This window comes from Stegastes partitus, unplaced genomic scaffold, assembly GCF_000690725.1.
Source record: "Stegastes partitus isolate 25-593 unplaced genomic scaffold, Stegastes_partitus-1.0.2 Scaffold64, whole genome shotgun sequence".
In the NCBI taxonomy this organism is placed as follows: domain Eukaryota; kingdom Metazoa; phylum Chordata; class Actinopteri; family Pomacentridae; genus Stegastes; species Stegastes partitus.
The window spans coordinates 390,257-418,103 of record NW_007577795.1 but is presented as its reverse complement, the minus strand read 5'-3'; the positions used below and the strand labels follow the sequence as shown (position 1 = coordinate 418,103).

Sequence of the window (27,847 nt, the reverse complement as noted above, 5' to 3'; positions counted from 1 at the left end):
AAGGTGGCGACAGTGTCTTTTGTTGGAGCACTCAATAACTCCACTTCAATACAGAAAGCTGAGTTGTACACACACATAGAGTGTCATCCAGTGTTGCTTTCTTTCACACATTTTTCTTTACAGAGCTTTTCAGGCTGACGCTTTGTGATTCCAGAGCAAGTTTATAACTAGGTTGACATTTGGTTTTATTAGGACTACAATGACACAAAAGAAACGTGTTGTGAATCACATTATTCAGAACATATTCACATTCAAAGAAGTTAAATAAAACATTCAAAAAGTTCCTATGTCAAGTTAGTTTTCATATTTAATAGTATAGTGGTCCAACAAAGTCACGCACAGCAAAAACCTTACCTACATTTTAAAAAAAAATATGGAGGTGTTTTATTTTGAAATGACCAACCTACATGAAAAAAAATCCTGCTGGGGTTTTATTTTGAAATGCGCGGAGAGGATGTTGATTGCTGTTAGAGGGGCAGTTGTGGTTTCCTCAAAACTAGCAGCACAGCTAACTATTTAACACAACAGAGGGTGAAAGTTTGGCAGGAGAAGTCAGGTTTACAGTGAAAGCTGAATGTTTTCTGCGGTTATGACTTGACTTCGGTGTCGGAGGAGGTCGAGCTCAGCGGCGGTTTCAACCCAGAGTGTGGACTGAGCAGGATGCTAGCATGTGTCGTTAGCAAACCACTGCAGGAAATTAGCTCGTTAGCTTCGACAGCCAGCCAAAGTATTATGAGGCTCAAGTTTCCCTCTTTACGCTCAGTTTAAATAACCTCAATGGACACCGAGGCGATAGTGATCCGTATAAAAACGCCGTCGGGGGACATGGACTCGTCCGTCGACTGTCCATCTCTTCTGAACTTCAATGACTTGCTGGTGAGTCTTCATGATGCTACAGAGCTAGCTCACTGTCACATTCAAGTTCTAACACACTTGTTCTGTACAATGAAAACAACACACACGGTTTGGATTTGACAGTTTCTGAGCCAGGGGCGCCTCCAGGAATGTTTCACTGGGGTGTCCAGATGTGGTCAGTGAAAATGTTGGGGTGGCAAATCAAAACCAAAAGTCACAGAATTGTTCCATCTCAATAAATCAACACATAGAACAATATCTGCTTGACCTTCTCTGATCTGCCTGGAAATGTTGTACCATTAAATATAGATACTTATGAAGCTGTGTGTGAACTATGAGCTTGATTGACCTGATACTCTGAGATTTTTATTTTATTTTGTTCAAAATTCCTTGTCAGCACACTTTCAGCAGGGTTTTGTTTTTTTTGCACATTTAAATTGAGTTTAAAACTCAGTATTTCAGGCCCGAGATGAAAACCAGGGATGTTCAATTATTTCTCATTGTACTGTTGATCAAGAACTTCCTTGTTAATATGATGAAAGTTGCCCAATTAATTATGAAAGTTCAACAAAAATAGCTTTTTTCACATTTGTGACCAAGTATTTCATATTAAAGTGTATTCAGTGTGGTTTGTTTTGTATTATTGGGACATGCAGCTATATATGGTCCAGAAATAATCACTAGTTGACTTGTGCATTATCAATTTGTTTGTTAATATGTACTCAAAGTTGGGACATTTCAAGTGTTTTTTTCGTATTTCAGCTGATACATGCTCAGGGATTATTTGATCTTGTCAAGTGCTGCAGATTTTCAATCAATGACACAGCCAATGAAAGTTTAAGGTCTTTGACTGTAATAGTTCCTGAAATCGTTTAATATGTGGAAAAACATGCTCGAAGTGGTTAGATGGGCAGTTTTTAAAAAGAGCTTTAAACTCTGTGTTTTGTTCCTGTCTTTGTTATAACTCACTCTGCCAAAACATTTCAGGTCGCAATCAGAGACGTCATGCCTGAAGCCACTGTCACCGCCTTTGAATGTAAGTACTTGTTATACATTTGTATTGTTTAAATGCCCATGAACAGTTACAGCACTGTGAACTAGGCCTGCACAATAATATTGTTTCTGCACTGATATTGCAATGTGCGTGTGGTAGTCGAAGTAAAGCAAGGATTTGATGCCACAACTTTTTTGCTGCTTGATGCAAAAAAACCCCCAAACAACTCAAATGGTTTTCATTTTCCATGACTAATGTACAACAAAAACTATCTAAAGAAAATAATATACTCCAATTTTAGATTTTTCAAACTTTACTCACCAGATATTAAATTTGTTGACATGCAAGCTCCGTATGCACACAGAAAAATGTGTACCAAATGGAGAGAAACACTGAAAACTAAGATTTGTTTGAAAAGAGAAGTGCAACATCAGTAATGTAAAAACATTTTGGCTACAGCAAGGATTATGCTGAGTAAAAACATCTGGTTTGTCCTCAGTGTCTCACATGTCTTACAATTCTTGCCACCACATAAGGCACATGGTGAAATATCTGTTTTTCATATTGCAATATTTATTGCAGAAAAGTAAAATATTGCAATGCCCACGTTTTCCAAGATCATACAGCCCCGCTTGCTGTGAACCTTGTGAATGTCCTGTATTATGTTTAAAAGCATCCCTGTACTGTATGAAGCATTTTACTGAAAACTCAAAACTAGAGAGGGCAGGGAAAAGGAGTCAATCAGCGCAAGACAATATAGATAAATAAGGTAAAAAGTGTAGCTAGTAAATATCACCACGGAAAGTCCAGAGCTGATTATTTATGTTTAGACAATTGTCTTTTGTATACAAAGTTTTCAAAAATGTTACATTTAAATATGCCATGAGGCATTATCTAATTAAATAAGGACCTCTCTGAGCTTTGGATGAAGCCAAGTTCAAACTTTGTGCTTCATTTTGTCGACAGAATAGAATCAGAGGTTTGCTACAGAGAGGATTTTAGATTTCTTTTTATTACTCCATAAATGAGAACGTGTCAACAGGCAGGGGAAAATCAATTTTCACCATGTTTTTAGGAATAAAATGTTGTTAAATCAGGCAGTGAATGGTATATGAACAAAGGCCTGTGTAAAAACCTTCAGAATATAGATAGGAATAAAACTGGAAGGTTTGGTGTCTGCAAGTGCTATTGAATTGGAGATTTCTGGCTCAGAGGATAAGATAAAACTCATTCTCTGGTCTTTAAAGATATGTATTTTAATCGAAAGCTACAGACAAAGTGTTGTAAAATACACATTTAAATGTGCGTTTTACACATTTTCTTTTGACTAGTCTGAAAAAAGACATGTTACGGAGGCCAAACATGACAAAACTTCATGATTGACCACTGCATCAAAACATTGTGTTGTCTCGCCTTCAGTGCATTGGTGTGCATCCAAATAATCTGAGTGATGCCATTTTTGAGATTGTTGTATATCCAAAGAAGGAAGACAAAGCTATTGTGTGTGCTTGCTCTTTATTAAACACATTACAGACATTTTCAGTGTGATTTTTTTGTCAGATAAAATATTAGTTTCTATGTGTCATTAATGCTAAATAGTTCTGATGCTTATGGTTGATGGATAAATCAAGTGAGTAGTTTATACTTGTTTTTGGATTATTTATGAAATGCAGTCAAAAGTAATAACTTACTGTGTTTTGTCATTTCAAGGCAGATATATAAACAGTAAAGCGCTGCTTATTATTTATTTATGGCTTTATTTATGATTACAGATACAAAAAAGACAGATGAAATGAAAACAGCAGTGAAAAGCAGTTATCAGAGTGTTTATAGTGAGTGCAAATTGGCCATAGCTGTCCCTAGATGGGCTTATTAATGCTAAAAGTATTAGTGTCTTTGTTCATTATCTTATTTTGTATGTTGTGTGCAGTGTTTATCATCACGGTTGTTTTCTATTGATACTCTAAAATTTTCTGCTATATTTATGTTTTGTTTTGGTTTTTTTTCTTCCTTAAACTGTGTACAAGTTTAACATGAGCAGCTTGAGGTGACTTGGTTTTAATGTGTTTCACAATATGAGTTGAGTTGCACCAACATTTTAGTTTCTCACCTTCATGTTGATGTAACACCAAATTAAACTGAATTCTCTTATCTGTCCTTCGAAATTTCTTAAAACAAATATATTTTGCTTTGCGTGTTCCCTTTGATGCTGTGTGTTTGATTATGCTGTGAAAATGTGTTACAGTCCACATTTTAAGATGCTTCTGTGATTTTTTTAGATGAAGACGAGGTGGGAGACAGAATAACTGTAAGGAGCGATGAAGAACTCAAAGCCATGTTGTCATATGTGAGTAGTACCTAAATTATGTTGTACATTTGTCCTTGTATCTTACATTCACCCCATAAATAGTATTTTTAGTTGTGTTTTTATGTTTCAGTACTTTTCCTGGGGGCCGATTTTTTACTGGAAAGTAGTTGTGATTAAAACTGTCCACGTTCAGCTCAGACTTTGCTGTTGCCAGTTCTGTAGATAAAGTAGATAACTGGACTGCAGTCAACCAAAGAAAATGTTGTTTGACTGTAATCATACCAACTCTAACCCATCGATTCTTTGTCGGGCTGCAAAAATCTCTTGATTAACTAACTTAGCCACAGTGTAGTGATTGCTCTCTACCTGCTCGCTATGTGAGCCTGAATGAATTCTAAATACACATTAAAAGCTGATATTTTCAGGTCACTAAATCATTTTATGAGCAGACTTTATTATAATTATAACAAACTGCGTTCACCTGATTTCTGACAGAACTACATCAACTTGTGATCCCAGCACAAGAACTGTTTAAGAATAACAGAGAACATTTAATCTACCGTTTATAGAACATATCTCATGTTAGTTGTCTGGTTATGATACGCAACTTGCTTTTTGCAACGTCTGACTTCTTGTTGGCCATGCGTTTCACTAAAATGCAGCTACACTGAGTTAGTTTAGAGCCAAATTTATTGTATAAATATTACAATTTTAGCATATTTAAACTTTCAATAAAAGGAAATGTTAATTCATCTCCATTAGTTTGGGAAAGTTCAAAGTCGTGAAAATGTGGAGTGTTTTCTCTTCCACTAAAAATACATGAAGACTATTGATTTAGAGCTTTTCTTAAACAGGATCGTCTATCCAATAAAAATGAGGTTGATGACTGAATTTCCAACCAGATGATTTGTCGACCTGGAGACTACAGCCTGAGTATATAGAATGGACAGTAACGTCCACTATATTGTTAAACATCCTGAAAGAGAGATCCTCCTCTGTCATCCATTTTACACTTTGTCACTATTTTTTGTTGGATGTTTTTTGTCAAAGGGTCTAAATATAGAGTTTTGTATGTTGCACTGATTGTACAACCCTCTGAGGAAAATTTGTGCTTTTGGGGGATACAAATAAAATATAATTGACCTGACTAGACAGAGTAACAGTGACATTGTTTTAAAAGTGCTGTATTTTTTAAGTGCTTTGTGCAGCACAATGAAAGAGCCACTCGCCTTCTTTTTCACTGAGCAAAAATCTTCGAGACAGACATCTTAAAAAGAAAAAAACTTGGCACATAAAACTTGAACTGTCAGCTTGAGTGTTTACCCTTCTAGCTGGCATGAAAATGGCTTAAGGTATTAAAAACAAACCACTTGGAGAACACTTTGAAAACCTTTAATGTTGCCTATTTTTTGCTGAAGTAGCTAATCTCAGAATATCAGCTTCCCTTCAATGGTCCCCCACAACCTTATTTAGTGGTGCTCAAAAGACTTCCTCAGGGCTGTTAGATATATCAGATACTGCATTTTTTAAAACAAGAATTTTAACAGTGAAACTAACACTATAATGTCGTATTGAAAGCACCTTTGGCATAAAATAATCTAAAAGGAGAGACCTCTTCTACACTGACATTGTATTTACTTGCAGCTCAGCAACCTGTAAAGGATATTGAAAGTAAATAGCCTCATCTAGTTGCATTTAACCTGTGATAAAAACAAATTTATTGGCAATATTCAGCAGCACACGTGCAAAGCAACACACATAAACAGGCACACTCTTCCACAAGGCATTCAGCTCCCCCTCCTAGTGCAGTGCATTTTCATATTCCACCATACTTACTGTTCATGCCACGGACAGTAAGAGTAATGGCGTGTAATGGGTTTCTGTATGAGGTACACTGAAAGCTAAATGAACTGTCAATTTTTATTATTTATTATTCAGTACTTAAAGTTTTGCCTCATTAAAGAGCAGCCCCCCTGGGCTGCAGAATTGTTCAAAATCTACTTTCATCTGTGGATGTCTTTTACCCCCCATCAGCTCACAATGATGCTACTAGAGCCACAGGCACAATTTACACTCCCTATTTTTTGTCCGTTTTTATCATGCATTCACTTGTGGTTGCTTTTTAATCATTAAGTAGCATAGGGTAACAGGGTGATTAAGCAAAAAGAGACAGATGTTGTGCCGAGGATTGTTGTGAAACAGAGATTGAAAAGGCTTTGACCTTAGCCAGCTTTATTTTTTACAAATCCAGCTGACATATTTAGAGGTCCTTCTGTGGTTTTGCCTTGCTGTGCAGTGGGTGCTGTTTCAGTGGTAACAGCTTCTGAGAAAGTCATTGTTTATGCACTAATAAGGTTTCAGGTATTTCCCATCCTTCGTTTTTGGGTATTACCGCCGTGATCACATGTTATGATGGTAAAATTTCATCATAATGTTCATGAACAATCTCATTTGGGTATAAACAGATGCTGCTGAAGCAGAATAAAATGCTTCAGTGCTGTTGTTTCTCTTTCAAGAAATATATAAATGTACAATGATCTTTTAGTTTTTCTTGGTTGTTTTATCATGATGCTACTTTCACACATTCGTGGATTTTAAATAGCAGAAGAGCAACTGTATTGTAACTGTAAAAGCTACAACTGGTGCCACATTTTTAGTGTTTGACATGTCCATTTTGTCAAATATATTCGATTGAAATATCAGTGAACTTGGTCTCTGTCACATTAGCCCGTAGCTAAATGTCCCAGCACTTGATTCTTTATTCAGATGAAATGACATATCTTAAGTGCATATTAATTTATGACCCTGACCTGCACCTCACTCAACCTAGCACAAATATTTAGTATCCACAACACTGCTCTGCTTCGCCCACAGATTTCAAAACCCATTTGTTCAATGAATTTTTGGCAAACAAATCCAGAAAGCCAGTAATGGCTTTCCACTCATGGGACAGCCAAGTGTACAAAAAGCTGCTGATCACCTGGAAAATACTGGACTCACTTGAATATAATTTACGCAAGTCGAGTACTTTAAATGTCTTATGCAAGGGTTATGCATTTCAGCAGTCATTTGCATTTGTATTTGGAGAATTTTTTTCCCCTCTGTTGTGGTTGTTTGCTGTGGTTGCCATTTGGCCTCCTTAGAGACCCCAGTGGATTTTTGCTTCAGTGTTATTAATTCCAGGTGAGCAGACAGCCATTATGTGAAATTAAAAGGAATTAAGGGAAACGGCATGTTAGGTGAAAGGTGGGATAATTCATTCAGTCTGTCATGGTTGCTTTGTGGGTGCTTGTGTTTCTGTGTGTGTGTGTGGATGTTTAAGAAAAATTTACAATTAGACTTTTAAATATGCTGTCTCCGCATAGTGTTTTTTTTCCCCTCCTCTTGTTCAAGATCTCTGCTTTAACATTGCCTAGCGAAAAATTTCACGCTCCTGATTGCTGAGCAAAATTAATGCTCAAATTCAGCACTTAATTAACATCAGTCTGCAGAGGGCATTTATTGTGAAAAGTGTCCCCCATCACTGAGAACATTGATTGCTACATGCTCCTGTGAGACCCGCTAGACTTCCAGGCATCTCTAATCATTGTTCGACACCTTGAAAGACAGACGCCCCTGTTCAAAGTTAAAGACCGGCCTATGTCAGGTGCTAAAAAAAAACATGTGACCTCATCCCTTCCTCACCCAGCTCCCCCTGGAGGTAGTGGCTCTAATTCCACCATTCTTACTCCCATTTCCCCTTAGTCTGCTAATGATGATGAGACCCACTCTCTGCTCTCGCTCCCTCACTTGTCCCTTAAGGCTGAGCGATGGTATTTGGGATCGGACACTGTTTAGTTATTGGCCAACAATGGAGAATGTCTTTTAATAACACACCTACTACAGATTAGGTGGTAATTGCAGCCTTAATCAATAAACTAGCTGAGCGGAAAATTAAAGGTATGCGAAGCCCGACCCCACCCCCCCCAACGCACCCTAACACACACAGAACACGTTTTTTGGTATTAGGCCCATTGTTCAGATGTGGCCTAGTGAGAATGCTGGAGGGCGAAAGCAGAGGGTTAGGAGCGAGGAGGGGATCTGACAGTGATAAATAGGCCTTTTAATAACAGCTGTGCCACTTGGGTAGCCATTCTGATCCATTCCCATCCAAGCCGGTCCCATCGTCCTCCCTCTCTCCCTCCCTCCCTTCTTTCCCCCACAATGAGAGAGCAAATTTACATATTGCTGTGATGACTTGGTAGTTCACACTGGATTGTAAATGAAACACAATGAGCACGTGTGTGTGTGTGCGCGCTACATAAAGACATCTTCTAAAGTGTCTGTTTATTTTGAACCCTCCGAAAGTAAAGGACACAAACAAAATACACACTGTAACGTGCGCACACACTCACAGTTTAACAGATGGTTTGGTTAACTGAAACATCAATTATTGCATTGCCTTGGCAAGCGTCGGAGAGGCTCCAGAGTGTGTGTATGCTCGTGTTGGTCCTGTAGGATATGAGTGTTTGGTGAGCTGTTGACCTGGAGGAGAAAAGGGTTAATGCTACACTCCTTCAGAACAAGCCCACAGGGCATTGTTCCTCATCGGCAACAGATTTCAGCACAGCATGCTCACATTTTTGAGAACATTGTGGATTAATTCTGACGTCAGTTAAATAAACATTTTTGTGTTTGTAATATTCAAAAATTTGTCAGTGTGCTGAAAAGTCAAGTTAAACATTTTGTAAAGCTTTTCCTCATCTTTTGTATTTTGTTCCTGTGCAGATTTTAAGTTGTTCTTTATTTATGAAATAGCCTTATTGACTTTCATAAGTACGTTTAAGTTCCAGTATTTGTAATAATCACTTCAAACCGCTGTCACTTTCAACTCTTTGGGATTTTCTTTTTCCCTTTAGTACTGCAACACAATGAATGAACAACGCATGAATGGGCTGCTGCCGGATCCTCTGCAGATTTTTCCGAGAGGTACAGTGTGACATGTCACAGTTTATCATGCACTGGTGTTGCTGAAAGGCTCAGTACTTGTTTGTAATTAATGTGTTGACAATTAATCACAAGCCATATAAAAATATTCACACTTTTGTATTTAGATGCGATCCAAATTGGGGTGCATCACTTGTGCTGTGTTCAAACAATAAGAAAACGGGAGCGTTTGGTGGCTGAAAGTAACAATGGAGCCTCTGGACAACATTAAAATTCAGTGTCTCATGCTATTATTGTGTTGACAGTCATTTATAAATCTACATTTCTTTTGCTCCAAGGACATTGAAAGTGCAAGCTTGTGCTCAGGCTAAGCCTCGCCTGCATCTCTGGCAGTGTATAGCTTCTTCTTAAACTGGTTTTCACAATGAGTGCGTTTTCAATGCATACTTTCTTCTGTATCTTGGTGTAGTTTTCTCACTACTCAAAGTCATACATAATCGCTAACAGGCCCAAAGGGCAAACTGATGAAACATTTTATTGTCTTTTTTTTTCTTTGACTCTGTATCTGGCCCTGTTTTTCTGTCTTTCAGTTGTTCTCTCTCTATCTCCTTCTCTTTTCTCTAACTCTGTGATTGTTTTTCCTTTCTACCTACCACCAACTGTCTCAAGAGCCCAACATCTCAATCACTCTCTTGTCCACAACTAATTTCAAAGTAACCCTCATTTCATTTCATCTTTTTTTCCCTCTCTTTATAAAGAACTGATTCCTTTTCAACACATTTGTAAATGGCCCAGTGATGTGTTCTACAATCTAGTCAATTACTGTTTCAGCCGGCAAGACTCCAGGGATCCGGAACATACATGGCCTGAAGGTACCTATCTCAATAATTGTTTCGGCTGCCTTACACAGAGAAGGAGGGGAGGGGAGGGTGGGAAGTTGAGTCAAATGGATTGGTAACGCTGTGTTCCACTTATTGAAATGTCAATTGAAGTCAAGGCTCTCCTTTTCTTTCACTCATTCTCTTGGTTCCCTCGTCTATGTTTATGTATGGGGATATCTGGCTGTGGCTTTTTCCTTCTCCATCCCCCTGTATCCTTGTTCGTCATGCCGCCATTGTCATTTAAGAGCAAGGTGTTATCCCGAAACACTGATTCCCCTCCAGACTATTAAGATCCTCTCGTTCAATATGATACGAAGAAAATCAGCGTTGGTTAGAGCAAAAACTAAATCGGGCAATAAGAAGATGTCATTGTTCAACCATGAAATTGTCATTACAAGCCCCCAAATGGCCTTCCACAGACCTTCCCTTTTTATGTTAGGCATATGTTGCTATTGAAACTCATTGCTAATTACCATGGGTTAAATGACTTGACACCTCCTCCTTCTCTCCAGATGATCCATATAATATCCATCTGCATTTCAATGATAAAATCAACCCCCTTCACAAAAAAAAAAAAAACCCCACCGAAAGCGCTTTATTTAATGTATCCTCTGAGGAGCTTCGGTAACAACTACTCAACTGTGTCAGTTTTTTTTAAAGGTCAAAGGTCTGTTTTGAGAAGATGATATTCTCCAAAAAACCTTTAGTCCTTTGGTAATCTTTCCCCTCTTTTCTCCTGGTTTAATACAAAAGTAATTGGCTGAGGGGAGCCTTGTGTGCCATTTAAATTAGGTTTTCCTGGGCACTAATTAAAGAGGCAATCCCTGTGCTTTAGTGGACCCAACACATCGGCCTTTTGACCTCAATTAATGAGTTATTTTTAGTATCCCCTTTATAGGGTCTTGTCTCTTCTTCCATGTTCAATATCTGGGTTGAGAATGGAGGTCTTTGGAGTAAACATAGATGCAGCTGATTAGATGTAAAGACCAATGTCCCCAGTGAGGCATGAAATTTTAAATGTCTTAACTTTATCTAGCCTATCACCAGCCCATATTTTCCTGGCTCACTTTCCCCAGTGTTAAGATATATCGCTGTACTTTATTGTAAATATGTAAATCCTCCACTCTGCCTTCTGCTCATGATCGTTTCCCCTCCTCTATGTGGACACCTCTGTCTTTCTTCTTTGCCCGCCTCCCATTCTTCCAAAAGCCAATTACCCTCCAAGCTGAAGTAAGAGCCTGTGTTTTGTTGTTGTTGTTCATTAGCGGTCTGGCCAAATGTCTGTCTGGCTGCCTGTCTTTTGGCCTTGACCACGAAGTGTGTGTTTAGTATGTCCTTTCACGTTTGTGTGTTTGTGCTTGCACACCTTCAGGTTAATACAAGACCTAACCCAGCCAATGACTGCACTCATGCTGTTCCAGACTCCATAGCCAACAACAGGTGAGGCACGAGGAGGTTGTTAGAATACTTGGAGTAAACTTTCAGCGATTGAGTTGCTAAATGAATAAAAAGATGTCTGTTGTACTTACGTGATTCTTGTGTTCCTTCCTCCAGCTTAAAAAAATCATCTGCTGAGTTGAAGAGGATCCTGACAAATGGACAGGTGAGCCTGTGTTTTTGAGTTTAAGTAGATTTGGAACCCCTGTTTTCTCACTGCTAATGCTCTCACACGTATTTCGAGACCGGGCATGTATACAGAGTCTGTACTGTCTCTTCACTGTGCTACAGTAGCCGAAACGAATTTAAAATGAACTTTTGAAATGTCACAAAAAATAAGAAAATGCAAGTTAGGCCTGTTGCCATTAACTGCTTTGAAGAAAAGCATCATGAGTGTCATGAGAAGGTGGCGGTAGGTTGTGTTGCACGTTTAATAAACAGAGAAGAGGAAACCAAAAACTAAACCAGTGGTTGACTAACAGCTAAAAAAACATAGAAGGAAGAACAAAATTTTAAGAAAAAACTAAATTGTATTTATTCTTTCATGTCCGCTGGTGCTGGCCATGATTCAAAGCAGCTGATCAGTCATGTGAGTTAATGCCAGAACTTATTTGGAAAAGATGTTAGCATCTTCCAATTTGTACATTAACTCTTTTTTCTTCTTTAAATCCACCTCAAGCAAGCGTAAAAAGTTTCTTGCAAAATAGGAAGAGTTTATTTCTAGATTTTGTTGTTTTCATTAACCTTTTCTAAAGCGTTTCATCTTTATTGTACATTAACCCATCTTTAAAAAATAAAAAAATAAAAAACACCTTAAGCAAGCATGTTAACTAAATTAGGTGATTTAAAAAAAAAAGTGTTGTTTCCATTAACTTTTTCGAGTGTAACGCTTCAAAATGTGCATGAAATTACATAACGGGAACACGGCTGCTAAGAATAGGCTGTCTGAACGTTTCCAGGATCAAACCATCTACAGTCACGTCTCTCCCTCTTTTCTAAATACTCTTTCTCTGCCTCCCCCTCTCATATATACACAGACACAGTAGCTAGCCTGTCAGGAACACAATTAAGCCAGCAGCCTCTCAGGTTTCTGCTGTAACACAGTGAACTAATAGAGCTGTTCTCTCCCCTCTCCTCCATCTCTTCATCTATTTCTTCTCATTCTCTTCGCCTCCCTCCTCTCACCATGTTATTAGGTCAGTTAAGGTGAAGTGGCAGGGGCATCCAGACACGCTTACCTGTATTTTGATGCTCGCCTCTCTCTGTCTGCTTCGCGTTGATATCATATTATTACAGATAGGCGTCTGTCCAAATGAACTGGCTTTTTGACAGAGTACTGTTCGTCTGCAGCCTCAGTCAATGCCACACATAGATGCCAATCATTCTGAATGTAGCGCTCCAATACAGCGTTAACTGGGGCAATAGTTTCATAGAGAAATATTCACTTGACATTGTAAGTCCTGACCAGTTTTTGTGTGCAAATAATAAGTTTCATTTTCTTAGAATGTTTTTAATATTCTGTATGTATAAATTAGAAAATGTTCAGGATGATTTGCAATTACCTGTTATGTCAGTTAGACCCAAGAAATATTGTAAATATGGCTTTTCAGGGTTTGTACTAATATAGTATTCTGTGTTTCTTTGGATGTAAAATCAGTTTGGTTTGGTTGAAATGGGGTGTGAAATATTTAATGTATTTATTTAAAATATGAATGTTTAGATAAACTTGGGCTGATACTGTGACATTTTTAGATATTTTCAGTTTGTTTTTCCAGTCATGGTATTATTAAAAGAGACTAAATCATATTAGTGGTGGTTGGTATAATTCAGTACATTTCACAAGGACCAACACTATATAATTCTTTTAAAAAATGAAATTATCAAAATGAATCAGTCATGGCTGTCCACTATTCAAATATTGTAAATTATAAATAATAACTATAAAAAATTTCACACTTAATGAGACTAAGGAAATCGTGACGTCTATATTATAATTATGAGAATTAATTATTATTGTGATTTTATTAATGCTGAACTTGTGGAGTCAGTTTTTTTCTTCATTTTTTATTTTTTATAACTATCCACACAGTCTCATCAGAGAGGCAGTGCAGTACGTACTTTACCTTGAGGAGTTTTACAGATGTAAGGCTATCTTCTTCAGTTATTTAACATACATCCACATGTCTCTACTTAAATCATAGTTACAAGATTATTTCATAACTCTGCTGTCTTTGAAACATTTTGACTGTTAATTTCAAAACAGGCAAGACGAGGAAACTTTTGCGTAGATGAGCCACGCTGGTTCAATTTACAATCCCTGCTGCTGACACTTTTTATTATCAAAGTAAAGTAGAATGATGGCGGCAAACAAATCGCTGTTAAACTCTACATCAGTCACTCCTCTGCTCACCCGAACACATTGTCCTTTTATAAATTGGACAGCAAATGTTGTATTGATCTCCTCTTCTCCTCCTCCTTCTGTTCCTCTGTTTTTTGTTCCACTTATGTCGCTGAACTTGGGGTGACCTGAACGCTTTTCTTGTTTATAGCCTCCAATAACAACGTCGTCTCTCTCTGTCTCCCTCTCTTTCTCCAACACACACACTCTCTCACCTGTTTAGTTACACATTTAATCCGGCGGTTGCATGGCTTTTCGTGCTATGACATCTAAGTATTTGCGTGTGTGTGTTGCTCTGCAGATAAATGCCCAGGATATCCACTATCAAGAGCAACTTGGCCATGGAAACGGAGGCACAGTTTACAAGTAAGTGTTTGCTGGCGCTCACATTGAGGCACCAACATTACAAGGCCAAAGCACAATAACGGATAGTGACACTGAAAAGATACCTGCTGAAGCCAGTAAGCTGGTCTGAATGATGTATTCAGTGAGGCTGAAGCCGCTATACAGTGAAAATATTAAGGAAGAATGTCTCAATTAGTGTCAGAGTGCAACTTTTAGGTTTTTCTGCTCAGCTTTTATGGCGAAATAGCACACATTACTCTGCAGTGGTTTTTCTGCGACGGGTTGTCCATTCGTCACCACTCTCTCTGCTCCCTTATGTCTCCATTTATCTCTCAGTGTTTTGTGTGACATCTATCAGGCTGCTTTGTCTCTGTGCCTTCATTTATTTATTCTGGTTTGAAGGTTGCAAACATATATGATATTGATTTGGGGCTGTAAGGTATGACAGCAATTGACTTAATCGGTCTATAGTACAGCACATTACCTGCCACCATGAAGAGCTCCATCCTCTGTGGCTAGACAAATGTGTTACTGCCCCGCTAACGTTATGACAAGGTTGGCATTTGTGTTGCTCCTTCTATCTTTCTTTCCCCCACCTTGTGCTTTCTCCTTCCCATCAATCCTTAGCTATTGAGCTGTTTTATTGAGATTGAAGTATTGATCACTGCTCAGGCCAACCTTGACTTGACAGAGTGGTCTGCCACACACACTCCCAGCAAACCCAGTAAATTTCTTATCGAGAAGATCCACCAGACTATCTTTTTTTTTATATATATATATTTTCATCCCTTTCTGTCCAAACATCTTTTACTGTTTTATGATTCTGAGATTGTTTCATTAGCTTCCAACCTCTCCTAGTTGCAGGAGAATAAGATTGTTCATCAGTTTGGCACCAGAAGTGGTTACACTGCACTGTGAAAGGCCAATATTGCAAGCCCAACAACTTTTCACTCAATTTAGCCCAGCAGAAAATCTATATGCATTGGTGCTGAAATTTATATGGTTGAAAGGAGAAGATAAAAACATACGGATTAAAAAAAAAAAAAAAAAAAAAACCTCTGGTTTTTATTCTGTTTGGTGCTATGGATTTTTTTTAAAAATATTTTGTGTCCATTTAAATTCAGATATGTTTTATTTAGTATTTAATTCAGATAATTCATAGGTGCTTTTTTTTAGGTCAAAATAATCAAGGCAAGCAAAGGAGCAAAAATATACTTTTCTAAAGCTTCAAAGTGGAGCCACTTGAACACATGTGTGAGCGCACAGTTTTCATCCTTTACATTTTCAGTTTTCATAAGACACATGTTGTTAACATTGGCTTAATTCCAAGTGTCCATGACACTGAGCTACACCCTAGACTCTGAAACTAGCCTATATAAATGGAATGCAGTCATTTTGAATATCATCAGTTTGCTTTTTCCAAAGTGTTGGCTGTGAAGAAAAAACATCTCTGAGATGAACAGCTGGGGGAAAAAATATGACTCTTCTGGTTTATTTAGCAACACAAAAAGGCTACCTGTAGATCATAGTCTATCACATGTTTACCACTTTAGGTTTTTGCTTCCCAAACTACCGCAGCTGCATCCTCCCTGGCGCATCCGTTCCTCGCTGCTGAGTCAGCAGTAACGTAGTGAGCACCAGCTGAGTTCTGGGCAGCTTCTTACTCTGCAAAAGTTTCTCAGAACGTCCACTCTGACCCTGTGTACCCAATCTCCAGCACGGCACTGGAGAAAACCATTATAAATAGAGCCGTCAGCGGGGCTGTGCCAGAAAATCAGTTTTTACCAAACTCTGTTCAACAGTATCACCTGCAGTTCAAGAACAGAACACAGAGCAGTTCATGGCTCAGCTACTCCATCCAGTGTCTCATGCGCACAGCAGCATAGTTAGTGGAACCGCACATTTTTGGCTTGACGTTTTGATTGATTGATTTTGTTCTTAAAGTTAAAAAAAAACAAAGACAAAAGTAATGTCAGAAAGAAAATCAAGATTATAAATATACAGCACATAGACAAACATGCTCAGCGTACACATATTGCAAACTAGAAACTAATAATCAGCACCCACATGAACATGCACCCTGTCCTACTCTGCACTTCACACAGGACTCTCCATGACCACATGTTTGTGTTGGAGTGTCATCCTTGAGTTTACAGGCTTAGAAAAAGGATGGTATAAGCTAATGTTTTAGACCTTCTTGCCTCTCTGTAACTAGACTTGTCTTTAGAGTGAGAAGAATCTCAAAATTGTAAATTTGTTGCAAAATTGGTGTTAATTGTGTTAGTGGCCTTGGCACCTGCTCCAGAAAATCTAGTCGCTGCTTCCCTGTTTCTTCAATTTTAATTACTTTGTCACAGTCAGACAAAGCTTCAAGTACTTAATACCACTCTTCCCTTGGTGTCGCCTTTGATGTGTTGTTGACAGGTCATTAGTTAGCTAGTTAAAGAACGATGACTCGCTGACCTCTGTGTAGTGTTGTATTAAGTTTGGCTTGTGTTTATCACGTTAATGCTTTCAGTCAAGTTATTACAGCTTATATAAAGTGCTCTCCTCTCAATAGATAACTCTGTGCAAAAGTAAATTACCTATTTTCAGACAAAAACAGTAATACAGTTACTACATCAACACAATTATCAAGTCTGCCTTTGGCTAAGCTTTATCATGGTGGAATCTTCTTAAGGATTGAAAGAATCTCCATAATCTGCTGGTAATCTTTGTTGAGCCCAAACCTTTGTGTTTCAATTCTGTACAGAAGTAAAATTCTGATACATTGCCATTGGTTGGTCTAACATATGTATTTCATAGGCACATTTCTTGGGAAAAAAAATAGAAATGAAGAAATCAAGGCCCTCATTAAAAAAAACGGATTATTGTTTACCTCCTCAGACTGCCTCAATATGGTTTAACTGGTAATTTGTACAAAACAGTAGTGTTCTCTGTTGATGCATTTTTTGTTTGTTTGTTTGTTTGCTGTCACAAAGATTTTTATTTTAGCTCAATACATCCATGTGTCAGATATAAATTTGTACAGGGACTCCAGCTCATCAGTCCAGCAATCATTTCAAACACCAGCTAAAGAAACCTAAAAACCAGATGCTAATGCGTGCTAAAAAGTAAAAACAAACAAACAAACAAAAAACCCCACTGCAGCTTTGGTTATATTTTTGCAGTTCTAATCATTGGTCCTTTTACATTGTACTCACCACAGTAATTGCTGATACTGTACACACGACTTATCCTCATCAAACACTCCTGATGTTTCCATTAAGTGAGTGTTTCAGCATGTCAGGCTCTTTTAATGTGTATTACTCTGTGATTACTCTTTCAGCCAATTTTAACATTAATTCCTAATTTGCAGACACATTCTTTCATATAATCTTCACATATATGCTGTTGTTTTGTTCACGCTGTTTTTCTACATCTTTTTTTTTTTTTTTTGATTAACAAAAAAGCTTTTTGTGAAACTTATTTAAAGACGGCTGTAATAAAATCTGCTGTATCGAACTGTAAATGAACTGTTTGAAAAGGAAAAATACTGCATGCACACACACCAAGGGAATGGGGCAGGTTTTGTGTCCTCTTCAGCCTTTGCCATTTGGTCCAGCTTATATTGGGCTTATCACGTTTGAATAGCACCACGAAAGGCTCCCCACCTTTTAACCTTTTAGCCCATTTATGACCCAGAGCCATTTAGACTCAATTGGATGTTACCAACACCTCAGCTCTCCACAGCCACATGCTGACCTAGCCATCCATCAATGTCGGCCTTTGTTTTTTATTACACACTCTCTCAGAGGTCCATCTTGTCCACCAATCTAACTGACTCTATGGCTTATAAATACAATAACAAGGACACACAGGCTATTTCCGTGACTCATGGATCCAGCAGTGCAATTAAAACAAGCACATTTGCCTGACTGTGTCTGTGGTGACATCTACTTAGACACCCACAGCTGTTCCTTTAGTCGCTCGGCCCATTTTCTCCATTGATTTTGTTTTTTCACCTCATTGATTGCATTGTATATTGAAGGGACAAACCTCTTTTGTTAATTGTTGTCTGATTTTCAGATTGTGTCAGGAACCTGTTGAGTGGTATTTCAGGGTGCACCTGGCGCTACAGTGTCTTTTAAATGAATCCTCATAGAGCAGTTTTGATTGGTTTACACGTGTCTTCCTGTTTTCTTATTTCATTTTATTTTAGTGGAAAACATACATTTTTACACTGAGGTAAGAGGTGACATGTGTGGTGGCTGTTTATTACTTGGCCTTAGATAACTTGCTGGTGTGGAAAAGGAAAATCAGGTTTGTATTAGAGAGGAATAATGCAGTATATGCATAACTATGAAGCTAATTAGGGATTGGTCAGTCTTTGAATCTGGCTTATTACAAAATATCCCATCCCCATCAGAGTGGTAGTAAGCACTGCAGAGATTTGGTACTAAGCTGGATTAAAAGAGTGACCGGCTCTAATTTCCGAAGTGTCCTGATTTAGGAAAAGTGTACTTGAGACTGAACTGGTGAAGTCCTTAATGCAAAATGTGAATGCTTGTACTTTTGCCTAAATTATTTCTTTGTCCACATGGCTTAGTGGCTAAGAACCTGAAGTTATCTGACATCTGGGTAGAGAAAAAAATACAAGAATTTTCAGAAACTTTAAAAGGCCGAGTGCATGTCCCAGAGTAAACAAGACGCAGAGGGTTGGTTGCTTAGTTGTAAAGCGTTCTATGGAGGAAGAACAGCAGCAAGAAAGACCACAGATATCTTTGCTTGGACTGACGTTGAGGTCTATGTGTAACAGAGAGAAGGTAACTCAGTCTTATGTCTTTGTCATCTTCCACAAAAGGGCACCATGACATGAGTGTGATGAATCAGGGAAAGACACATAGCGACTGGTATGACCCAATCACGACGCAAACGTGGGTGATGTCATCATTTCCAAAAGTCTCAGTTTTTGATCGCCCAGGCTAAAATGCAACTCCAGGGTTTTTAAACTAAACCAGGGTCTCCAGTGTTTTCAAACTTCTCCAAAAGTAGTGTGAACGCTGGGGGTAAACTTAGCAAAAGTTCTGTGTTTTAAAGAGAAATATGTAAGTGTGACTTACTGTCCTTGTTTTGTACATCTGCTAAATTCCTTTCCCAAAGGTGCTGCACTGTGTTGAACTGGCGTGACAATACGTGCAATAGGACACCCTCTAACAACACAAACTGACAGCAATGTTTGTCTTATCAGTGAGACTTAAATCTACATGACTACTGGCCCTCCATAAAAACAAAACAATCATTTTCTATTTAACTTAGCTGGGAGGTCAGATTAGATTATCTTTTTTTGTTATTATATGAAAGTACAATTAAATTAGTATAACACCGCTCCTATGTAGATTAAACAAAGCGATTAAAAAGTGGTATCAGATGAGTAGAGGGGTTTTCGGGCAGTTTGGCTCCAAACAGAAACCCCACAACTGTCGTGTTGTTGTAATCTCTCTCTCGGCCACAAGAGGCCTCTTCTCAAAGATAACGTCAAAGTCCGCCCAGGAATTCAAATTATCACCTTTTTTTTTTTTTTTTTTTTTTTTAAGCAGATGTAAAAAAAAACCAAACCTTTAAATTTTGTTCTATTTAATTTTTAGCTTCACATCCTTTCTGTTTGTAATGTGGTGGACTATTAAGAAGCATTTTTGTGTATGTTTGTGTGCTGCTTGCATGTCTGTCTGTGTTTAGGTTTCTGTCTGTCTGTGTCACTTAGGAAACCAATTATAGCGGTATCAGGTGAAAGAGATGGAGAGAAAGGCAGCCCGTCGCCCATGTGGCAGTGTAAACGTAGCACGTTAGCCCTGATCCTGGAGGCCAGTCTGTCCAACCCACAGCCCCAACTTCAGAGACATAGAGAGAGGCCCTATGAATACTGCATGATGGAGCTTTTATTACAGAGCGAGCTGGAGTGTAAATAAGATCCAGGCAATGGGGCACGTTTACTGGGGTCAGATCAGGGGGAAGTGGCGGGGGGTAGCTATGTAACCTTGTCCCCATGTCTCCCGCTGTCACAAGCCTGTCACTGTAACTCATACAGGGATGCTCGGCCCTGAGATGGTCAAGGACAGTCTGAGAATAAAGCTTTAACCGAGCAGTAGTCACACCACATCTCCAACCCTAAAACATGCTGCCAAAAGACATTTGTTTCAACTTGGGGATTTCTTGACTATTTTGCGTCTAATGTGGATATACATTTTGTTTCTCATTTAGTACAACCATCTGAAAATAAACTCCATGTGCACATTTCATCCTGTGAAAAACTGCTGTGTCTGGACCACTTTGATGTCTGTTTATCTTAAGCTAACTTTAGTCAACATTAACAGCAGCCATTAAGGGAAAAAAAGTATTTCCTTTAAACCTCTTGTTACGTCTCTGCGAGCTAGGGGATGAGGGGAGTAACAAGAGTGAAATAAAAACTGGGTTAAAGGGACCAGGAAACTGATTGTTCAACAAGTCAGGTTTATTTTACAAACAAAGGAAAACAAGAATGCAAACTAGAGCAAGCTTCCTGGAAACAAAGCCGGTCCTACGATCACCAAACACCGCAGCAACCACAGAGTCCCCAGAGTCGCTGAAGCCGTGCCCAATATCACAAACGCCACACCGCTCTGTCTGCCGATTTGGCCCACTGGCCACGGTGATCAGGCTGGCTCAGCTTTTCAGCCGTCTCTTGATGAGTGCAGAGCAGCTGCAATACTCTGCACCAAGGGCCGTAACACCTCTGAACCCCAAAACCCACCAGGATATTTGAAAGATGTGTTTAAAAAAAATAAAAATGCCAACATTACACCATCAGAGTCACAAACAAGCAGAATCCGTGGACTTTTAACTTTTTGACGGTCACTAAACGCATCATCTGTGATGTATGTTTTTGTCAGGAAACGTAATCAGATCCAAAAATTGGGACATTTAATCAAACCATGTCACTCTATATGTATCACTCAAAAAAATGTGAAAAATAAATCATTAGCACCAGAATCTGGCTCAGCTGCAACATGTCGTGTAACAAAAATTCACGGACTTTTGGATGAACTGCAGGCTGTCTTTACACAGAGCAGACAGGAGATGACAGGAGAGATTGAGAGGAAAATAAAACAAACTTGAGCAATAAACTACATTTAACATGGTTCAGAAATGGCATACAGTAGATCAAGTTGTTGGTAGAGGCATTCAGCATGATGAAACCTCTTTTAGAGATAATGTGCAGAGAAGTGTGAAAAACACCTACTTTGTAGAGCTCGTAAAGATGTAAATAGGCCTAGTCAAATAGCTGATCTCTAGCATACACGTGGGGGCAATTGGAAAAATGTTCTACACATTGATTCCTTTTTTTTTGCCATCGTAAAATTCAAAGAACCTCAAGTTTCATGTTTTATTTTTTTCTGTTGATTTATGGTGTTATAACTGTGTTATACTGCAAAGACGACGTTTTTGAGATCTCTATACTTCTATCCATGATTGCGCTGTTTCCGTAGAGGCCAGGGACTTTATATTGCAGAGAAAAATGAGTCCACAGTGAGCAAAGATGTTATGGTAGCAAAAAAATGCCCAGAAACTGCTCAGGGTTCAGAGTTTTCAACGGATATGAGACTTTGCATCATGATACAAGAGGAAAATGTCATGCATCAAAATAGCTGAAGTAGCTGCATTCACCCACAGGATGAATATGGCTTCTAGCATGTCTAGACTTCCTAATGAGAACTACAAGTTGTTTAGTACGGTAAAAACGTAATCTCTTTTCAGGCTGCCTTACTCACACAGCCTGCCCAGTCAGTATTTAACATGTCTACCCCTGCGATCTTGCCTCAATTAACATTTTTGTCTTAATTAAGAGGCAGCAGTCATGCTTAACTGATATTGATTGTAGCTTAAAGGAAGACTGAGACATCAAAATGAAAACAAGGCCTTATGTGCGAAGAGCTTCGTTCCAGAAAGAAAGGTGACATTTAGGGTCAAAAACTCTTCATCCATAAATGACATCATCCATTTAAGTCTACAAAAGGCTTGTTGTTTATTCTGTCACTTAAAAGTAAGTTTTTCTTTAACTTTTGGTCTTCACTACCTGATGTTTGATGAAGTTCATCATGTGACTTGAAACAAACTAAGGGTGAACACTTTGTAGAGGAACATCCTTTGTGTTTTGACAGTAGTGAACTTACTACATAGAGGAAATGATTGCATAGTTATCACGACCTTGCACAAACAATTGATTCTCTGGGCAGCTTGTGTGTGATGTAAGTTTCTTCCAGAGAAATTCTCTTTAGCTAGTTTTTGACTTGAACAGTCACACCACCGTTATGAACGATACCACGGCATAGCTATAGTCAGAGACCAGTGTTTGTTCTAACTGTGGGTAAATACCTGACATGGCACTAATAGGTGTCATTAATTAAAGGCCTGGGCCAGTTTAGAGGTATCTGGCTGAGGAGCAATGTGATACTCCAATCTTAGACACATTAATCACACCTTGCACCATACACATTCTCTCCTGAAGACCCACTGACAGGTGAGTAGGCAGGTATCGCATTTACTCAGCCTGCTTGCGAGCTAACCGGCCCGTATGACGTACGCTGAGCCCTCCTCATCCTCATCACCTGACAGCTGTTGGACAGTATTTGTCCTTGAGGATTGTATGTTCAGAGGTCCCGAGGTATTGTCACCGGTACCGTAAACTAACCTTCAAGGGCTGTAACTAAAGCCGACGTTTGGCATTAAGGAGTTTGATAATTAAATCATTATGGGGCTGGTCTGTGGCTGCTGCTTTACTTGCAACTCAAAACTCTGTCTGGAACAAGGACAGACAGGGCTGACTGCTTCTCGTTTTGCGCAGTGATCTCTGACCTTTAAGAGAAATGACAGAAGCACTCTGTCATGCTAATTCAGACTCTGCTATTGCTCAGAAACTCATAGACCTGTGGAGTCTTTATTGTCTTTTATATCACCGAAAAGGAGTGTTTTTTGTTGTGTTTTATCCCCACGTATGATACAGTATTACACTAAAAGACTACAAACTGTAGCATCACTCATACTACTTGCAGTTTCTGATTGCTTTGATCAATTTGCATCATTTTTGTCATTTGCCAGAAGTGTAAAGGGGCTGTACATTAATGGAGAAAATACAACAGGTTTTGAACACGTTCCCCTGGTTTAAATCTCACTGAAAAGTTGTGGGTAGATCTACGGCATATTGTGTGTACTAGACAGCTTAAGAATACTGTATCTACCAGAGTGGATAGTTTAACCTTCGTAAATCAAGAACATAGAGACTCTTAGCTGGCTTTAAAAAATATTTACTGGCTAAGCTGTGATGCCAGCCAAAGGCAGGGTCAGTACCCTAACTTTTACACATGCCACAGTTACTTTTGTGTTTTATTTTGTTCATTAAATAGTAATTAACAGTGCATTCATGTCTGTTGGCGTTAGAGGTTGAACTGATTTCTTATTGTTTTAGTTCTGATTCATATTACCTTCTGTTCTGTCTCTCCAGAGCGTACCATGTTCTTGGCAAGAAGGTTTTAGCTGTCAAGGTGAGAATTCCTTCCGTTTATGTGACAGTCAGTGCTTTCTCTTTCACTGGAACATTAAAAGATCTTGTTAGTGTTGGGTTTATCAAAGGCTATGCTTTGTTTCCTGATGTTCTGCTGCAGGTCATTCCTCTGGATATCACAGTGGAGCTACAGAAGCAAATCATGTCAGAATTAGAAATCCTCTACAAGGTTAGTTTTGACTCGTTTCATCTGTTCCTCTTCACCAAAGCAATTTATTTTTCTTCATTCTACCTCACCTACATTGTTAATTAACCATGAGTCCCACTAATGAAATGCCATTTATCGCTTCTGGTCTTATAGTCTAAGCCAGGGATCAGTGATAGGTGGACACACATGCACATAAACGTGGACTAGTTTAAAGTTTACTGATCACTGTCCATGCATAAGAGGTTTTTCTTCTTTTCTTGTGCGTAGTGGAAACTCATTTGCACCCTAATTGAATTTATGATGTGTTATTAACTTAGAATGTGCTGAAAGAAGTTGTGGTTACCCTGAAACTGAGGGAACATCACCTGAGCTCAGTATGTTGATGTTGTTGTCTGTGGCTCAGCTGGCCCTCTTGTCATGCACTGTGCGTTTAATTAAATGATAAATCATATCTTTCCAATTAAAAAAAACTGCTAAATAGACTTCAAATAAATGCTATTGAGTGATGCTTTTGAGCACTGACTACAATCACCCAAGCTCGAGTGATTATTAGGAACCACAGTTGTGTGCAATTCAGTGCAGGTTTCGCACTCTTACAGTTTCAATTCTGATCAGTTTTTGCTCAAATTTATAATGAGGAAACAGTTTAGATATTTCAGCATGCTCTTTAATAATCGCATTGCCTCTGCTCTTGATTACAGTGTGATTCACCCTACATCATCACGTTCTTCAGTGCCTTTTTCGTCGAGAACAGGATATCCATATGCACAGAATTTATGGACGGTGAGTTTCTCAGCAACATGTTATTTTTTTCTTTGCCAGCTACAGTTGTGTGGAAGAGACTTGGGGGACAGTGGCGAGTCAGTCGTCCGTCTCTCCACTGTGTATCCATTTACACTTCTATAGATCAAAAGAATGTCTGATTGCTGCGAGCTGCTTAGCATCCCTGTGTGCTAAAAGCTACATGGGCGTGATAAATCTTGACTTAAGTGCATTTTGTAGGTGTATTTGTATGCGTGTGCGTCGACTGGTGTGAGATGAGGGACTGTCTGTGTTTTTAGGTGTGTGTGTTTGTCCAAGTGTGTGTTAATGCAGCGATTCCCCTGTTTCACACATTTCGCAGCTTGTCAGCAAAGTCTGTGTAACCTCTGAGCGTTCTCTTAGTTCATGGAACTTTTCTTTGATCAGTCATCACTACATGGACTTGGTTATTGAAAAGAAGGATTTACAGTATTCAGAAAGCTTAATCTGGAATTACATGTTCACAACATATGGCCATCAAGTTAAAGTGTAACAATAAATACTGTATATTGAATATCTTTTTTATACAGAGCACTGTTTAAAACCCAAGTTACAAATTACCTTACAAGGCAACAAAGTAAAGACAAAAGAATTCTTAAAACCAGAGCATTGTTAGAACATTTAGAAGAGAAATATAGGACAGTTGAAAGGAAACTGAAAGTAAATTAAAATCAGGAAAGGATCTTTGATAATAATATGTTTTAAGAAAGGACTTCAGCCAACCTGATTTCCTGCAGACTGCGAACACTCTGCCTCCCTCAGTTTTTTTGTTGCTCGGAGGATCTTAAAGTGCGTGCTGGTGTGCACAATCCTGAGACGTCAAAGATACACCATATAATTGTTAAGACTCCCTTTAATTTTAAAGCATAGCTCGACTGAGTCCATGGCATCTAAATCCTCTTTAATATAAGACAATTCTTTATTAATCCCACAGTGGTGAATATTACAGTGTTACAGCAGCAAAGGAAATGGTGCAAAAATGTAGGGACATTAATTTAAAAAATAAATGTACAGAAGTACAGTTGTTGTTGTGCAGGATTTTTCTATAGGAGACTGATTGCATTGAATAGACAGGTTCTTCTGTATATAGGAAATACTGATATAGGAACACTGGATGGCTTTTCCGATAATATTCTGGAATGTTTTAATGTGGTGTTCTTGGACTCGTAAGGAATTGTTTAATGTATTTTGTTTTAGTCCTGCAGTCACTGAAATTTTTGTTTCCTTCTGTTTTGGGAGTCCTGCTTCTGCTTCAGGAATGTTTGTCTTTCATGAAATATATTTAAATATAATAGTTATATTTACATTTTTAGTCTGCTCAGCTGGTTTCTTGGCAATCATGTCACTTCAGACTTCACAGTTCTTTGGGAAGCAGTGGTTGATGTAGTGTAGAGCCTTTCAAACAACACTGTTTCTGATAACTGAGTGGATTATAAAGTCTTAGTTTTGAACCTGCATGGACAATCTGAAGTCATCTCTGTGGTGTGCTGTAAATGCTCTTAAGGTATTGATCCAGATTTTGCTGTTGCTGTATAAATGTATAAATGAGTAATTTGTTTTGCGCAGGTGGATCTCTGGACGTCTTCAAAAGAATTCCAGAGCATGTTCTAGGGAGGATCGCGGTGGCAGTAAGTTTCCATGAAGCACACTAAATCACCCTATGAGTGTTATTAGAGGTGAAGGCATCTTAATGACTGTATAAACTGGTCACATCAATACATTAGTTTTTTAAAACCATATGTGTAAGTATATACTCTGTTAGAGTCAAGTACAGAACTACACTGTTGCTGCTTTCATCTCTCAGATGTCATCGTCCATGCCTGCCTCGCAGTCACAGAGTTGAGTTTGACCTGTTATTTGTTTGTTGCATATAGAACTGGCCCGAGGCAAATACTCAGTTTATTAATGAAATAAAACACAGGAGAACCACAGGTGTGAATTTTTCAATTAGCTCTTATTTAGTGGAGTGATGGACACAGTGAGTGTTGTTTTCCTCTAATCCTCCCCTCTCTCCTTTTCTTCCTCATTTTCTACTCTCAGTTAAAACTAGCATTTTGATCGAAATGGCCTTGATGTTGATTAATGCATGTCTCTTTTACACACTCATTACCCTTCTCTTGTCTCCACCTCCTCTTTTCTGTCTCTCTCCTTTAACTTTGTCCGTAATCAAACAATGACAGCTATTTAGTCAGTGCTAATTCTAATTCACAGCTTTCCCTCCTTTCCACTGTCACAGTTGTTAATTATCACAGAAGGAAAAGCACCCAAGAGGGTGCGAGTGAAGCTGCAAACGCCAGTTGTTGCACTCTCACCACAACCTTGCAAAGCAGCAGGACTTTAGAGAGCTTTTGTGCTTCCTTAATTTATCTCAGATGTTGTTGGGCGTCAGGGTTTGATGACGGGAGCCTTGAGGCTTGAATCAACTATCACATCCCATAAATGAAGAAATCACCTTAAAGCAGTATTATCTATTTAGAAATGAGTAATGCTTAAATACTTACTACTTACTGACAAGGTGCCCTAACCAATTCACTGAATTTCTGTCAATATGGAGGAGAAGGATCTCAGTACCTGGCTTCTCTAATTGTTTAACTCTCCCTTGATCCTCCAGGGAAAGATGAGTCATCCTGTTCAGAAACATTTCATTGGTTGCTTGCATCTGTAGTCCTATTATTTCAGCGATTACCCAAAGCTTGTCACTATAGCAAAGAACTGGAATGATGATTGTCTGACAAACTGGGGTCTTTAATGTACAGCTTAGCTTCCTGTTTGCCACCACAGCTTGATAGAAAGCCTGCCTGAGTGCAGCTGGCATTCAAGTCTGGTCAATTTTATAGTCTTGTTCTTATTATTAAGACCTAAAGACTTCTTCTTGGGATAGATTCTCCTGCTCACCTATGTTGAGGGATTAGGAGCTCCCATCCCCATGTTCTGAGGAGGATTTTTTTGACAACAGAATTATTCTCTAAAAACTGCAGGGCATCCCAGTGAGGTGCAATGCTTATAAGAAGTATTCACTCCCTTTGGAAGTTTAGCTTAGCTTTATGTAGCTTTTTTAAGTTTACAAACAAAATTCCAACAAAACCCCAGTTTCATGTCAAAGTTTAAACAGAATTCTACGAAGTAACGTCTCTTCCATCTCAGCTGCTGAGGTATGGAACTCCTTTAGAGTAGTCA

General features: G+C 38.6%; 1 protein-coding gene across 1 annotated transcript in view; it reads left to right on the top strand.

Moving 5' to 3' along the window:
- Nucleotides 1–459: 459 nt before the first annotated feature.
- map2k5 (mitogen-activated protein kinase kinase 5) overlaps nucleotides 460–27,847 on the top strand; it is a 67,060-nt gene continuing 39,672 nt past the window's right edge. Inside the window, exons 1-12 of the mRNA XM_008276050.1 lie at nucleotides 460–876; nucleotides 1,843–1,891; nucleotides 4,129–4,196; nucleotides 9,056–9,125; nucleotides 9,915–9,955; nucleotides 11,337–11,404; nucleotides 11,519–11,567; nucleotides 14,101–14,165; nucleotides 23,662–23,701; nucleotides 23,822–23,890; nucleotides 24,571–24,652; nucleotides 26,237–26,298. Coding sequence (XP_008274272.1) covers nucleotides 778–876; nucleotides 1,843–1,891; nucleotides 4,129–4,196; nucleotides 9,056–9,125; nucleotides 9,915–9,955; nucleotides 11,337–11,404; nucleotides 11,519–11,567; nucleotides 14,101–14,165; nucleotides 23,662–23,701; nucleotides 23,822–23,890; nucleotides 24,571–24,652; nucleotides 26,237–26,298 — 762 coding nt within the window. The 5' untranslated portion in view covers nucleotides 460–777. The remainder of the gene's footprint in view (nucleotides 877–1,842; nucleotides 1,892–4,128; nucleotides 4,197–9,055; nucleotides 9,126–9,914; nucleotides 9,956–11,336; nucleotides 11,405–11,518; nucleotides 11,568–14,100; nucleotides 14,166–23,661; nucleotides 23,702–23,821; nucleotides 23,891–24,570; nucleotides 24,653–26,236; nucleotides 26,299–27,847) is intronic.